Source organism: Chiloscyllium punctatum, chromosome 10 (assembly GCF_047496795.1).
Source record: "Chiloscyllium punctatum isolate Juve2018m chromosome 10, sChiPun1.3, whole genome shotgun sequence".
Classification (NCBI taxonomy): Eukaryota; Metazoa; Chordata; class Chondrichthyes; order Orectolobiformes; family Hemiscylliidae; genus Chiloscyllium; species Chiloscyllium punctatum.
Genome location: NC_092748.1, coordinates 62,411,175 through 62,427,573, shown reverse-complemented (window position 1 = coordinate 62,427,573; position 16,399 = coordinate 62,411,175). Strand labels below are relative to the sequence as shown.

Genomic DNA, 16,399 nt, shown 5'->3' with positions numbered 1-16,399 from the left:
TCATGGTCATCATTCCAGATTTTATCGAATTCAATTCAATCATCTGCCATGGTCCTTAGAACCTTACCTGGGTCACTGGATTGCTAGTCTAGTGACAATACCAACATATAATTGCCTCCCCACTGGTGAAGGCACTGAAGGTCTGGTACAATTAACTAGAGTTGACCCAGAGAGATTCACTGGCAGTGCCATCTTAGTGAAGCTAACTGTCTGTGGAGGAGCTGGCATTTTGCCCATTAATAGGTACCAAAGAACAGAATCCAGTGGAACATAGTTCCAGGAAAAGAAACTGAACCCAGGACATAAGCAATCACCAAGACAGTCCAGGATGGAATGGTTCAGAAAGAAAACCAATTTATGAGGGTAAGTAATAAATTCAGTAGGTCAGTTGTCTTTATATAAAAATAAAGATAACAGCAAGAGAGACTAAAGACAAGTAAAGATGTATTGCAGTAGCTATAGAACACCCGATATAATGAGCCTTCCCTTTACCGGACCCTCTAGAGAATGCAGGGGGTACTGACCAGGCAATGTGTGGGTAAGCTAGGTGTTCACCAGTTACCAAATTGCTTCAGGAATTGACAAAAAGCCAGTTAAAGACCAGGTCAGTGCATTGTTGTCTAAGAGACGAAACCATTCTCACCAAACAGGACACAGCAGAAGAATCTGGAAATGAAGCAAATAATGCTTTTGACTTCAGTTTACAATGAACTCCCATGATAGACTGGGCAAAGTTTAACCGGTGCAACCAGGAGCCAGGAAAAACATCAGCTCTTTTAAAAAGGATTTTTAATCATCTTGCAGATATTTGCTGATAGGGAACCTTGAAAAACGACACCATATAGAACTACATTGTAATAGAGGTGGAGGATGAAGCCTATCAGAGGTTTTACAGTCTAAAGATGATGTTACATTATCACAAGCAGGACAGAGCACCAGAAATTTAATTATCTCAGGATGCAGAGAACTTTCCGAGGATCAGCCTACTGAATCTGAATCAATCCCCATTATCAATCAGTGGGCAGGGAAGACAAGAGCCACAAAGTGAAGAGAGTGCCACTCCTGTGGCATGAAAGCTTCATATTGGTGCCAACCCTGCCTAGCCAGCAAAGCTGAATGTTACTCTTGCCACAGAATATATCATTTTTACATGGTTTTGCAGAACAGTAACAGGACCTGTTAACCTAAAGCAAGGAAACATCGCAACAAACCACTGGAATCTGCAACTCTCCACGGAGATGACCAAGATTTGGGGATAATGTTAGTTTAACAATGACAAGCAGCTAATAAAATGTTATCCAAATATTCAACATTCATAAATTGCTGATCTGCGGAGATCCAACAATCCTATGTGGAAAATGAAATGTTCTCATACAATTCACACGATAAAGAGATAGACAGATGGAGGAAATATTCCGAATACCAGGAGTATCATAAAGCAATAGCTCAGGAAACCTTCTGCTATAATTGCTGGGTGATCTCATGTATGAAAGACAACATGTTGAGAGAGAATAACAACCTTTGTTTAAGTTTGCAGAAGATTATCAGACAAAAGCAAACCCTTGTTAATTATGAAGATCATCTGCAGAAGAAGGACAATCTTTTGTTTAAAAAGAGGGCTTTGAAACTCACGGGGAAATAATGACAATTGCCATCCAGCCTGCAGACCACAGTGCTACCCTGAAACTTCTTAAAATATCTTCTGATGGAGTTATTCTAAAAAAAGATGGAGCTCTGAAAAGATGGAGTTCAGAAAACAAACCTGCCTGCAGAGGAGCTGCCATCCTACTGCACTTCTCCCTTCACATTGTGGATTTGGAGTAAAGGGTAACTGCACCTTTACTTTGATATGGAGATGCGGAGTTGGACTGGGGTGGTCAAGGCCAAAAATCAAACAACACCAGGTTATAGTCCAACAGGTTTATCTGAAATTGGAAGCTTTCGGAGCTTCTCTCATTCCTCAGGCGTGGTATGATAGAGAGGCATTTGACACAGTATTTATAAGTAAAAGGTTAATAACTTTGAAACTAGCTGACTTTGTTGAATCCTTTAATCGGTTAGGAGGTAGACTGCTGATTAAAATGCAAAATACAGATTCCTTTTAAATCTTTGTCCCTAGATAATTAAAGACTTCATCAATGTACATTGATTAAAGTGCATTGTCTAACCTGAGATATCACCTCTTGGGCATTGATAAAGCCTTTAATTATCTAGGGACAAAGATTTAAAAGGAATCTGTATTTTGCATTTTAATCAGCAGTCTACCTCCTAACCGATTAAAGGATTCAATAAAGTCAGCTAGTTTCAAAGTTATTAACCTTTTACTTATAAATACTGTGTCTTATGCCTCTCTATCATACCATGCCTGAGGAATGAGAGAAGCTCCAAAAGTTTCCAATTTCAAATAAACCTGTTGGACTATAACCTGGTGTTGTTTGATTTTTGACCTGTATCTTAGCTCCTGAATATGCATAAGGAGCTTTGATAAAATAATATTAGTTCACATAGAACTGGATATTTAGTTTGTAGTCTGTATCTTCGTCTGTATCCAGAGTATATGCAGATTTATTAAACCTTGTATATAGTTATGTTTAACAAAGCTTTAATGTTCACTTACATAAATGTAGACCTGATCTGATTACAAGTTCCTTGAAGGAATTTTCTTGGGAAGCATGAGAATTCCCACTGACTTGTTCTTTTGAATTACTAAAAATGTACAAGACCAAACTTCTACAATAATTACCCTGACCTTGGGAGACCTTGTACCGAGAATTGTGAGATTGAATGGAAACTCCAGGCCACTGCGCTAGTATAAATAAATCATAGAAAGCACTATGGAACACATAGTATGCATCATGGCTTGGTACGGCAAGTGCTTTGCCCAGGGCCATAAGAAACTACAGAGAGTTGTGAACACAACCCAGACCATTACATAAGCCAACCTTCTATCCAATGACTCCACGTACACTTCTTGTTGCCTCAGGAAGGCAGCCAGCATAATTAAAGATCCCTCCCATCCTGGTTACAAGCTCTTCCAATCTCTTCCATCAGGCAGAAGATAGAAAATCATAAATACACAAACCAGCAGATTCAAAGACAGCTTCTTTCCTGCTCCTATTAGACTTTTGAATGGACCTGTCAAATTTAAAATCTACTGTTGATTTTGCTCTATGTGCACCTTCTCTGCAGTTGTAATATTGCTCTGTTCTATTACTCTAATGAACTTTATATGGTATGATCTGCCTGTACTGTATGCAAAACAGAATTTTTCACTGTACCTAGGTATATGTGACAATGGTAAATCAAATTTTAAAAAAATTGTTCAAGATTTAGACAAATTTTGCTAGAGGCAATATTCTGTGGTCAAATAATTGAGTCAGATTAAATGAATAAAATGGACTGCAATTCATAAAGATAACATATTACAATTATAAATAAAACTTGATGAACATATATATGGTAAGTACAAAAAAAATTACATAGATAGAACTTATCTGCAATTTACAATTTATAGCAAACTCATAAATATTTTCTTTAAATACATTTATGATCAATCTATAAAGTGAATGCCAAAACACATTGAGATTGTTGCATATGTTGTATGGATAACAGAATAAATACTTAAAGAGAATGCAATTTAAACATACTTCAGCCTTATTTCATATTGCCCAGCATGATGAAGCTGGACATTCTTGATGAATAGTGTAAACACATCCTCATTTTGGAGGACTTTGCAGCCTTCATCAATGATAACCTCCTTCCCATCTTTCAACCACTGCACAGTTGGGAAGGGATCTCCAGCGATGGCACATGAAATGAGGGCATGTCCCCCTAAAGTCGAAGTCACAGCCTTTGGCTTGCTGATGAACCAGGGTTGTATCCCATCCTGGGGCTCTACAGAATCATAAGAGACTTCTATGTGATTTTTGTCTGATAAAAACACTTTGGACAGTGCACAGCATTAAATTGATTCCTGTTTCATAATATGCTTCCAAGTAGGGCTGCCAATCTTCCAGCATTGTCCTGTAGTCACAGGAATTGAAACTTCATAAGCAACCCCAGGAGAAAAATGATAGGGGATATGAACATGTTGTGCTTACTTTTCTTTTTCCTTTTAATTTTTCATTTTATTAATTATAAAAGTGTTAGTGATTGGGTAAAAAGACCAGTTGACTAACAATTAAGCATTAACTAGTTGGATAATTAAGACACATTCGGCTTTCCAATAACCTGGAGTGAGAACAACAGGAAGTTATTACCCCGTAAGGGTGGTCGTAGGAGTGACCTTTTGTACTTTTTAAAGGGAGGAAGTAATATGATACAATCGCCAGAAATATATACAGCCAGAGCTGGCAACCCTACTTCCAATTTCTTCATTATAGATAAATCTCTGTGACTCATCAAAGTAAGAATTATGTTACGATTGTGGAGACTGTTTAGAACAATGAAATTTTACCTCCATTGGAGGTAAAAATCTGAAATAGTTGTCTGAAAATTAATTTCCACTGTGAATACTCACTTGGAAGCATCAATGGAGCATAGGTGTCATCACTCAGCAAATTGAATCAACTCGATACCGCCCTCCTGACCTGTCCATCACCTTTGTCATCTACCCACTTCACCCTCCTCTCCAACCTATCACCTTCTAACCCACCTCCATCTACCTATTGCATTCTCAGCTACCTTCCCCCAAGCCCGACACCCATCCCATTTATCTCTCAGCAACACCCCCACCACCCCCACCGCCCCCCCCACCCCACCCTCCCCCCCCACCCCCACCCCCCACCCCCCAGCCCACAAGCTTCATTCCTGATGAAGGGCTTATGCCCAAAATGGCAATTCTCCTGCTCCTGGGATGCTGCCTGACCTGCTGTGCTTTTCCAGCACCACACTCTTGACTCATGGTTCATGTGTTTTGGTGTTTATAAAACAATAATTTCTAAAATTAAAATTAACAGTGGACAATAAGAGAAATGTAGGGAGAAAGTGAGGACTGCTGATGCTGGAGGTCAAAGTCAAAAAGTGTGGCACTGGAAAAGCACAGCAGGTCAGGCAGCATCCGAGGAGCAGAAGAGTCAACGTTTGAAGCATTCCTGATGAAGGGCTTTTGCCCGAAACGTCGATTTTCCTGCTCCTCGGATGCTGCCTGACCTGCTGTGCTTTTCCAGCACCACACTTTTTGACTCTGAATAAGAGAAATGCAATTGATGCACTTTGAAGTCTGATACATGTCAAGGTTCAGGGGCTTTGTTTCTTGAAGATCAAGAAAGGCAAAGTAATTAAATTGTTGTGCTTTATTGATAGCCAGAACATGTAAAAATTGGCAGTTCAGAGGGTTCATGTTTGTTAAATAGAAACGAAGGACAAAAGATGAAGCCATAAAATGTAAATAGCTTGCTTCGAGGTGGAGATGTGGCATCTGCACTAAATTAGGGTTAAGTGCATTCAGTAAACCCTGAAGTTCAGATTAAGGACAGTCCAGGTCAGGTTATGTCATTCTAGGTATGGCTGGAGCTTAAGAGGGTTTGCTAGTTTTAATTTAGAAACATGCTTTCTGTGAGAAATTAGTTACATTCTGGGAGAGAGCAACAACAGAAGCGGTCTAAACAGAATCTAGTTAGCAGTTCTGCTGAGGAGGAGATATCCTTGAGAGTACTGGCTCTGTGCGAAGGAAAAACGTTAGGGCTAAAAAAAAATCCCTGCAAGCCATGTGTAATTCAATGCAGCTGAGAGACGGGAGAAGTAAGCCCAGAAGCAGTATTTGCTTGTTGTAGCTGGGAAAAGTTGTAGCTTAAGAGAAATTTTGTGATTAAAAACTGAATTTGTGCTGGTGATTAGACACTTGGGAATCTTAGGATTTCTTGGTCTCTGGAGAAGAGATCATGCTACTAAAACATGAGTAGTTCTTGAGGCAGTTCAAGTCAGAAAGGTTTTAATGACGTTCCAAAGCTAAATCTTCAAAAGTGGAAAACTGGAACTCTTTGCAAAGGAGACAAAATTTTAAAGAGATTTAGTGATCCACAAAACCAAATTTAAACTCTGAGCCAAACAGAAGAGGGTCAGGAAAATGATCTAAAATTTGGTCAAAGAGGAAGGTTTTAATGAAATGACGCAAAGAGGAAAAAGAAGTTCAAAAGTGGTGAGGTTTAGGGACTGAATTCCAGTGCTCATGGCTGAACAATTAAAACCATGAAGCTGAAGAGGCCAGAATTCGAGTAGCCCAGATAGCTCAGTGGGATTTAAGATTATAGAAACAGGGAGATACAGGCCATGAAAGGATTGGACCACAAAAATGAGAACTATGAATGAACTGATAAAGTTAAGTTGTTGCTTAAGCAGGAGCCAGTGTAGTTTAATGAGAACGGGGGTGAATGGGATTTAGCTGAGTTAGGTCACAGCCAACAGAATTTTGGAAGACCTCAAGTTTATGGAAGATCAACCTTGTCAGTGCCCCATGTTCTGTGCTAAAATAGTCAAATTTTGAGGTAATAAGGATATGGATAACAAGAGTACCAACTATAATGTTATTTATATATCATCTTTAATGGAATAAAATCTCCCAAGGTGTTTCACAAGAACATTATAAAACAAAGTATGAGACTAAACCAGATCAGACATGTTAGGTCGGTAACCAGTAGCTTGGTCAAAGAGAAGTCTTAAACAATGTCTTGAAGGAGGAGAGTGAAGTAAAGTGGCAGAAAAGTTAAGGGAGTGTCTTGTAGAATTTGGGCCCTATGCAACTGGCCACCAATGATGAAGCAAATTTAATTGGGAATGCACAAAAGGCAATAAAAGAGAACAGCAATTTCATATAGCTGTAGGACTAGAGATGATTACAGAGACAGGGAATGGCAAGGAAATGGTGGGATTTGAAAACAAGGACAAAAATTTTAATGAGGAGAGATTACTTCTTCAGGAGCCAATGTGAGTCAGGAAGCATAGTACACAAGGGGAACAAGAATTGTTATGAGTTAAAAAAAAAACAGGAAACAATGTTTTGGAATATCTAATGTCTATGAAGGGATGAGGTAACAAGTAAACTGAACCACGGTCATTAATTAACTTGCTAAATAGCAATTAACTTTAAATATAAATAATTCTGATGGTCCACTTTGGTAAGAAGAATAAGGAGTCCACATATTATTTGGATAATAAATCTGACAGGGTAAAAGAGCAAAGATATAGAGTGATAGAGTCATACAGCAGGTAAACGACATTGCAGTCTAACTTTGTGGGCGGCACGGTGGCACAGTGGTTAGCAGTGCTGCCTCACAGCGCCAGGGACCCGGGTCAATTCCCACCTCAGGCGACTGACTGTGTGGAGTTTGCACATTCTCCCCATGTCTGCGTGGGTTTCCTCTGGGTGCTCCAGTTTCCTCCCACAGTCCAAAAAATGTGTAGGATAGGTGAACTGGCCATGCTAAATTGCATAGTGTTAGGTGTAGGTGTAGGGGAATGGGTCTGGGTGGGTTGCGCTTTGGCAGGTCGGTGTGGACTTGTTGGGCCGAAGGGGCTGTTTCCACACTGTAAGTAATCTAAAAAAACTTATCCATGCTGATCAAGTTTCCCAAGCTAAACTTGTCCCATTTGCCTGTCCCTGGCTCATTTCCTTCCAAACCTTTCCTACTCATGTATCTTTTCAAATGTCTTTTAAATGTTGTAACTGTACCTTCATCTACCACTTCCTCTGGCAGTTCATTCTACATACAAAGCACCATCTGTGTGAAAACGTTGCCTCTCAAGTCCCTTTTAAATCTTTCTTCTCTCACCTTAAATTTATGCCCTCTAGTTTTGAACTCGCCAAACGACCTTTGCTATTCACCTTATTTATGCCCTTCATGATTTTATAAACATCTATAAGGTCATCCCTCAACTTCCTACAGTCCAATGAAAATCACTAAAAGTTGCAACACAGGTTTATAAAGCCATAAAAAAGATCAAATTGAAAAGCTGGGAAATCGTGTTAAACTTATGTAGTAGGCTAGTGAGGCCACATTTGTCAATTGTGTGTGTAGTTCTAGATCTCCATTTACAAAAATAACATAGTGGCACTTGTGAAAGCACAGAAATTAATAATAGTTATGATACCAAAAGAAGAGGTTAGAATTAGCCCAAAAGACCTAACAGGCTAGATTTCTTTTTTGTTGTAGAGAAGGCTGACAGCTGACAAGTGACCTGGTAAAGATGTTTAAATTAATGAAATAGTTGGCTAGGGTAGATATGGAAAAAATACTTTAACAATTTCATTTACTCATGTCATGTGAGTGTCATTTACTGATGATCCCTAATTGTTCTTGAGAAGATGGTATTTAATTGCCTTCTTGAACCGTTGCAGTTTCTGTGATGTAGATAAAGCCCAATTTGTAGGAATGTGGGGGAAAGACCAAAAGCAGGGACCAAAACATAGAAATAGTTACTAATAAATCTAACAGGAAATTCATGAGAAACCCTTTACCCATGGAGTAGGAAAAATATGGAATGTGCTATAGAAAGTAGTAGGTGAGGCAAATACCACAGGTGTATTTAAAGGTAAGCAAAGTACATAAATAAAGGACAAAGGATGGGCTTATGGGAAGGAAGAGGTTAATTTGAATGTAAATGTAGGTCTGAATCAGTTAAGCCAAATGACTTATTTTTATGATACAGATTGGATATAAAAATCAAATTCATCCAAGACCTCAACTGTTTAAAATGTAATCAAAATTATGAGTCACTGCTTGTATATGCTCTTTCTACCTCTTTTCCGTTTCCTTGTGCTTTTATAATGACATTGTCCATGAATGCAATATATCAGGTGCAAGTAGCTCAACTTCAACTGAGGGTATGTGAGATGGCCAAGATAGGTCACCCTGAGAATTTTGTACCTTTAGGATTTGGCTGCAGAGTGTAACTTTATATTGTAGATGGGAACAGTCTGATCCAACTGCCTCCATAGCAATAAAGTAAAAAGTAAGTCTGCTGTAGACCCAGAGGAACACAGGACTACTCTATCTTTAGAGAAGGTCATCACACCTCGGGCTACGGGAGAGTTTAGGGAACATCTCCGGGACACCCGCACCAATCAACCATACCACACTGTGGCCCAATATTTCAACTCCCCCTCCCACTCTGCCGAGGACATGGAGGTCCTGGGCCTCCTTCACCGTCGCTCCCTCACCACCAGACGCATGGAGGAAGAACGCCTCATCTTCCGCCTTGGAACACTTCAACCCCAGGGCATCAATGTGGACTTCAACAGTTTCCTCATTTCCCCTTCCCCCACCTCACCCTAGTTCCAAACTTCCAGCTCAACACTGTCCCCATGACTTGTCCTACCTGCCTATCTTCTTTTCCACCTATCAACTCCACCCTCCAACCCCCGACCTATTACCTTCATCCCCTCCCCCACTCACCTATTGTACTCTATGCTACTTTCTCCCCACACCCACCTTCCTCTCACTTATCTCTCCACCCTTCAGGCTCTCTGCCTGTATTCCTGATGAAGGGCTTTTGCCTGAAACGTCGATTTCGAAGCTCCCAGGATGCTGCCTGAACTGCTGTGCTCTTCTAGCACCACTAATCCAGAATCTGGTTTCCAGCATCTGCAGTCATTGTTTTTACCTGTTTTTACCTTTGTACCTGAGCCCATACAGGAATTGAATCCATTGTTTACAAACAGGACAAAGAGGCAGAAAATATTGTGTTTAAGTTTGCTGATGAAATAAGTTAAGTGGAAATGAAGAATGTGCAAAAGAAAGCTGGAAAGATATATAGGAAGTCAAGTGTGTGGGAAACAAAATGCAGTATAACGTGGGGAAATGTGAGATTAATTTGAGGTTGGGAGAATAGAAGAGTGGCATTTTTTTTTAAAAAAAGGTATGAAACTTGTTACATTTTGCAGAAATTTAGGTGTACTTGTACAAGGACCTCAAAGAGTTTGCATGCAGGTACATCAGCAACTCGGAAAGCAAATGGCATGTTGGCCTTTATTTCAAAGGGATTGGACTAGAAGAATAAAGAAGACTGGCTACAATTGCACAGGGCTTTTTTGAGATCATGCCTGAAATACTTTGTGCAATTTTGAATTCCATATTTAAGGAAGGATATACTTGCATTGGAGACAGTGTGATGAAGGCTCACCAGGTTGGCACAATGGAGTTGAAGCCAAGAACAGCCATGACCACATCGGTGGTGGAGCCAGCTTAACAGGCTGTATAGTTTTCTTCTACGTCTAACATTCCAAACATCTTTTGTAATAAAGTTAATGTACTGTTATTAAGAATTACAGTCAAAAGGTATAGAGTTGGGAAAAGCACAGCAGGTCTGGCAGCATCTGAGGAGCAGGACAGTTGATGTTTCAGACATAAGCCCTTCATCAGGAATTTATAAAGGGCCTATGCCTGAGATGTAGATTCTCCTGCTCCTCAGATGCTGCCTGACTTGCTGTACTTTTCCAGCACCACACACGTGACTCTGATCTCCAGCATCTGCAGTCCTCACTTTCTCCTATTACTAAGAATTAGTTGAGTAAACTTTTGTCTTTACAACCTGGACATAAAAATCTATCTGCAGAGAGTGTTCAAAGAATGATCTTGTAGGTGGAATGTCATCTCATCAATATTAATTTGGCTTTTCTGCTATTTAAATTAATTTTTGACAATTCAGGCAGGCTCTGTAGTCTGTGTGGGATCCTTCTTATGCAATGTTGCCCCTGACCAGGATGTGGTTAATCTCTAGATTGTAAAAATAATGAGAGTGAATATATTTTCCAGTTGTTTACAATAGCTGTCTTAGGTCAGTTCATTCATTAAATGAACTAACAAAAGGAATCCCTCAAAATCCCAAAACATATGTACTTCTGTGACATGAATATGATATGGTGAGTGCATTGTTAAAAGTTTCCTATGCTTCTAAAATATTGTATCACTGAAAGCAACTTATTCTGTGCTGGATGAACATAATTATATTGTATTTTGAGGTGACCTTACAAGACAATGGGGTGGTTCATATTGTTTTCAAATCCAGTTATTTAGACTTCCAACTTAAAGCAGCTTTAAACATTGCCTCTTTAAAAAAAAGTTGCAAAATAATTTAAAGCTAATAAGTAGCACAATAAGTCATTTTCTCCACATTTTCAAATGCATACCTTTAAGGCTACCATCCTCTTTAAATGCAAAGGACAATGCTTGCAGTGTAGCCTCCACATAAATGCATGCTCAGTTAGTACTTCTATAATTGGAATACAAATCAGGAAGAATAGTACCTTGCACAGTGAGTATTGCCTGTGACTGCGCTTCCCCAAAGTCATTCCAAGCTTCACATGTATACTTTCCTGTATCTTCAGGAAAAACCTCCTGAATAAAAAGACTGAATTCGTTTCCATTCTTCTCGAACTGAAAGTCTTCTGATTCCTGAATTTCTTTCCCATTATGGAGCCAGATAATTTCTGGAGGTGGATTACCTGATGGATTGAACACATCTATTAGTGTGAACAAACAGCAGACAGGAAACCTTGCAACTAAGAAATGATTTGTATATTTGAACTTGCCCGCTGCCGAAAGTCTTAGTAGTGACAAAGCTTTTAAATCACAAATAAGTATGAGTTAAAATATTTGTTACAAATACATTAATTTTACAGCCAATGATAGAAACTTAACACAATTTTGCCAAAGGAGCAGAATATAGTTTTTTTTTGGCTTTTTTTGTGACTTGGCTCTTGCCTCGTCAGGAATCAAAAAGTTGTGGATTCAAGTTTCACTCTAATTTCCAGGTTGCCATTCCAGTGCAGTACTGAGTTTAAACCTTTTTTTACCTTCTCAGGTAGAAAAAAAATTCCATGCCACAATTCTGAAGAAAAGCAAGGGAGTTATCAGTAATGCCTTTGTCAGTTTTAATCCCTCTTTTAATGTCATATAATTATACTATCAGGTCACAATCATTTTGTTCTTTGTTGAAGCTGGCTGCATGCAAATCAGCTGCCATTTCAAAAGCACTTCTTTGGGTGTGGTACCTCCTGAGGCTGTAAAAGGTGCTATATAAATGTAATTTACTATTTCTTTCCCTTAACTCTACAAATTAAAGGCTGTTTTTCTTGTGAAACTGGTGCAAAACACAAAAGTATTTGTATAGAAATTACACACTCAATTTTAAACATTATTTTAATAATTGATGAGCAATAGTTGTGATATACTGACTAATCAATGATCTTTCACATTAACATTTTCTTGTATTTTTAAAAATTTAAGTGCCATTTCAGGCTACTCACAATTTGCATGTACTATTTCTTTCTCTGCATAGTATTATATCATAAGGCCACAAGATATAGGAATAAAATTAGGCTATTAAGCCCACTGAGTCTGCTCCGACATTTGATCATGGCTGATTTGTTTCTCAACCCCATTTGCCAAACTTCTCACCCTAATCCTTGATTATTTACTATTCAATAACCTATCTACCACCATCTTAAATACACCCAATGACTTGGCCTCCACAGCTCTGTGCAGCACTGGGTTTCACAGAGTAACCACCCTCTGGCTGAAAAAATTCCTCCTCATCTCAGTTGTAAAGGTTTGTCCCTTCACTCTGGGGCTGTGTTGTTAGATCCTAGTCTCTCCTACTAGTGGAAACATCTTCTCCATGTGCACTCTATCCTAGCCTCTCAGTTATTCTGTGAGTGTCAATTACATCCACAATAGAGGGATTCTATGATTCCCCTCATTCTTCTAAACTCCATTGAGTACAGACCCAGAGTCCTCAATTGTCCTCATATGACAAGCCCTGCATCCCAGGGACCATTCTCATAAACCCCTTCTGGACCCCCTCCACTGCCAGTATTTCATTTCTTAAAATTGCTCACAATATTCCAAATGTGGTCTGACCAGAGCCTTATATAGACTCAGCAGTACATCCCTAATCTTGAATGTTACTCCTGTTGAAATTAATGCTAACATTGCATTTGCCTTCCTAAATGCCAACTGAACTTGCAAGTTAACCTAAAGAGAATCCTGAACTAGGACTCTCAAGTCCCTTTGTGCTTCAGATTATTGAAGCCTTTCCCCATTTAGAAAATATCTACACCTCTATTCTTCCTACCAAAATGCATAATCGCACACTTTACCACATCGCACTCTATCTGTCACTTCTTTGCCCACTCACCTAGCAAATTCAAGTCTTTCTGCAGCATCCTTACTTCCTCAACACTACCTATCCCACCACCTATCTTTGTGTCATCTGCAAATTTAGCAACCATGCCCTCAGATCCTTCTTCCAGATTATTATTGTAGAATGTAAATAGCTGTGGTCCCAACATAGACCTCTGTGGAACTCGGCTAGTCATCAGCTGTCATCCTGAAAAAGATCCATTATCTCTACTCTCTGCCAGTCAGCCAATCCTCTATCCATGGCAGTCCCATGCCGCTAACACTATCTTAGTTAGCAGCCCTCTGTGCAGCACATTGTCAAAGGCTATCTGGAAATCAAAATAGATCACACCAACTGGCTCTTCCTTGTTGAATTTGTTTATTACCTCCTCAAAATATTCTAACCGATTTGTCAGGCATGACCTCCTCTTGATGAAGCTGTGTCTATTTAACCATGCAGTAACAAATTCTCAGCAATCTCATCTTTAATAATGGACTCTAAAATCTTACCAACTACCAAAGTCAGGCTAACACCCTATAATTCTGTCTTCTGCCTCCCTCGCTTCTTAAACAGGGTGTTACATTAGTCATTTCCCAGACCTCTGGGACCTTCCTTGACTCAGTCATTCATGAAAAATCACCACCAATTCCTTTACAATTTCTTTGGCTACCTCAGTCAGAACCCTGGGGTGTAATCCATCCAGTCAAGGTGATTTATCCACCTTCAGACCTTTCAGCTTCTCTCAGTGATGGCCACGACACTCACCTCTGCCCCCTTGACTCTCAAAGTTCAGGTATGTTGTTGGCACCTTCCAGTGGGAAAACAGATACAAAGTACATGTTCAGTTCCTTCCCCATTTCTTTTTTCCCGATTACTACTTCTCCAGCCTCATGTTCTAGCGGTCCAATGACCGCTGTTGCCTCTCTTACCTTTTAGATACCTAAAATATTCCTTTTTGTTTTATATTACTAGCTAGCTTACCTTCATATTTTATCTTTGCCCATCTTACTACTTTTTTTAGCGTTATGGTACAGGGAGCCATCCAAGAGAGGGAAGAAAAGAGAAAGGTAGTCATAATTGGGTCATTGCCAGGTATTTGTGTGGCTCACATGTTGCGTGCAGGATTAGCAAGGGAGTTCTGTCGCAGATGCATTGCCAGTAGACGTTTTAGGGTGCGGTCTTTTACATCATGTGGTCCTGTGGGACAGTTGGGTCAGTACTATCTGCTCACAATGCTTGCCTCACCTGCCACTTCCACTGTCATTCTTACTTGGCTACCATCCATAACCTGCAGGTCAGTCAACTCCTTCAGGATGATCGGGGCAAATGTCCTTTTGGAATCTTCAACACTCGTACTCTCAGTCTTCTTAGCAGTCTTCTTTTCTGTTTACAAAAAATATGTGTATAAAACAACTTTAAACATTTACATTAATTTACTTTACAATGCTATAACAGAGATTTTTCAATGGGTGAAATCTTGAGGAAAATAAGCCATACCCTCCCTGTGTGAAGTGGACTGACCCTACTATAATTTTGATGTCAGCCTAATTTCAATATTTGAAGCAACTCATTGGGAGCTTGTCTATTTAGGGCTAATCTAATATGCTGCAGCAGGACATAAAGGCCTGCAGTTTCTCAAAGAGGAACCATTTATCAAAACATACTTAGCACAGAATATAGTCTCGAAAAGATGTGTAGGAATGTTGGAGCCTCTACTATCACCATCCAGGCTACAACATGCTTGTAAAAATGTATGCTGCCACAATAACTTGGATTTACACAGTAATGTAACTACACAAATGTAACCCTTCTAAGCACAAAAGTGCCAACTGGTCAGAGTGTTTTGCCAAAATAACAGAGTCTAATAAAATTTTCTTTAATGTGCAAATTGACCAGCAATTCGTACCAAGATTTGCACAGCTCTGTCATTAACATTGTAAAAGTGCCAGCTTACTACACACCTTTCCATGTGTTTCAGGAAATTGTTGCACTTCAGCTTTAAAAATTAATCAAAATAACTACAGAATGTGAGTAATGCTGTTGAACAGCATAGAACAAGTTTAATGATTTTATGGATTGGAGCAATTTTTTCAATATCGCTGGGCCTGAGCAGGAACAATTGGATCTATGCAGTCTTATTTCTGCAAGCAGTAAAATGTTCTTCAGGATTTTTATCAGTTTTTTTTCACTTTTCCTTTCTGTGTCTTTGAGTTTAGGAGTTGGGACGTTATGTTGAGGTTGGAGAGGGCGTTGCTGAGGCCTCATCTGGAGTATAGTGTGCAGTTCTAATTGCTTTGCTACACGAAGGATATTACTAAATTGGAGAGGGTTCAGAAAGATTTACCAGAATATTACCAGGAATGGAGAGTTTGATTTATAAAAATAAGATGACTAGGCTAGAACTTTTTTTTCTGGAGTGTAGGAGGTTGAGGGAGGCTAAGGCAAGTGGGATATATTTAGTTTGGGAACATGGTCGGCATGGATTAGTTGGACCTAAGGGTCTGTTTCTGTGCTGTATGTCTCCATGACATTCTGTATCTATGTTTGACTTTAATTCAACCTATATCCTTTTTCATTGTGCATTCCTTTGTTACCCTTAATTCAAATTGTAATCAGTGGGCCACTAGGCACATCGGTCGTCAAGACCCAGATGCCCTGATCCTGCTATCAGTTTGCACTTTCAATAATTTGTGATGGAAAATTATTTTGAGCTGAAGTATGAGGAATAAAATCTCATGAAATATTCACTGGGAAATACCTTGCTCATGTTAAATGTGGGCTATGCAACAAAATGTCATGCACAAGACACTGACAGACACCTCATGATAGATGTTGATTGGAAAGTACCATTCTCTGTAACAAACTATTATTTAATCATAATTCATAAATAATGTGTGAATAGGAGGAATATGAAAAGTAAGCTGGTAAATAGGATAGGACTAGATGATTTGATTAGAGGATACCTTAAATAGTCTTGAAGGGATAAAAACTTGCTACTCGACTGCAAAATTCTGTAAGCCAAATTTACATCTTATAGGCCAAAAACAAAATAAAACTGTAGATGCTTGAAATCTGAAACAAAATAAAAGTAATATTTGGAGAAATTCAGCAGGTCTGGCAGCATCTGTAGAGAGAAAGCTATTCAGTTCTGAAGAAGGCTCACTGGACCCGAATCATTAACTATGGTTTCTCTTCACAGATGCTGTCAGACCTGCTGGGTTTCTCCAGCTATTTCGGGTTCCAATACATCTTGTAGGCTTTATTAATTTCAGAGATTAAA

At 39.3% G+C, this 16,399-nt stretch overlaps 1 protein-coding gene across 2 annotated transcripts in view; it reads right to left on the bottom strand.

The window, feature by feature from the left end:
* LOC140482229 (myosin light chain kinase, smooth muscle-like) overlaps positions 1-16,399 on the bottom strand; it is a 430,871-nt gene that overhangs the window by 115,935 nt on the left and 298,537 nt on the right. For both annotated transcript variants that reach the window (XM_072579340.1, XM_072579341.1), the window contains 3 exons: positions 14,365-14,502; positions 11,243-11,440; positions 3,648-3,894 (listed from right to left, as the gene is read on the bottom strand). In XM_072579340.1, coding sequence (XP_072435441.1) covers positions 3,648-3,894; positions 11,243-11,440; positions 14,365-14,502 — 583 coding nt within the window. The remainder of the gene's footprint in view (positions 1-3,647; positions 3,895-11,242; positions 11,441-14,364; positions 14,503-16,399) is intronic.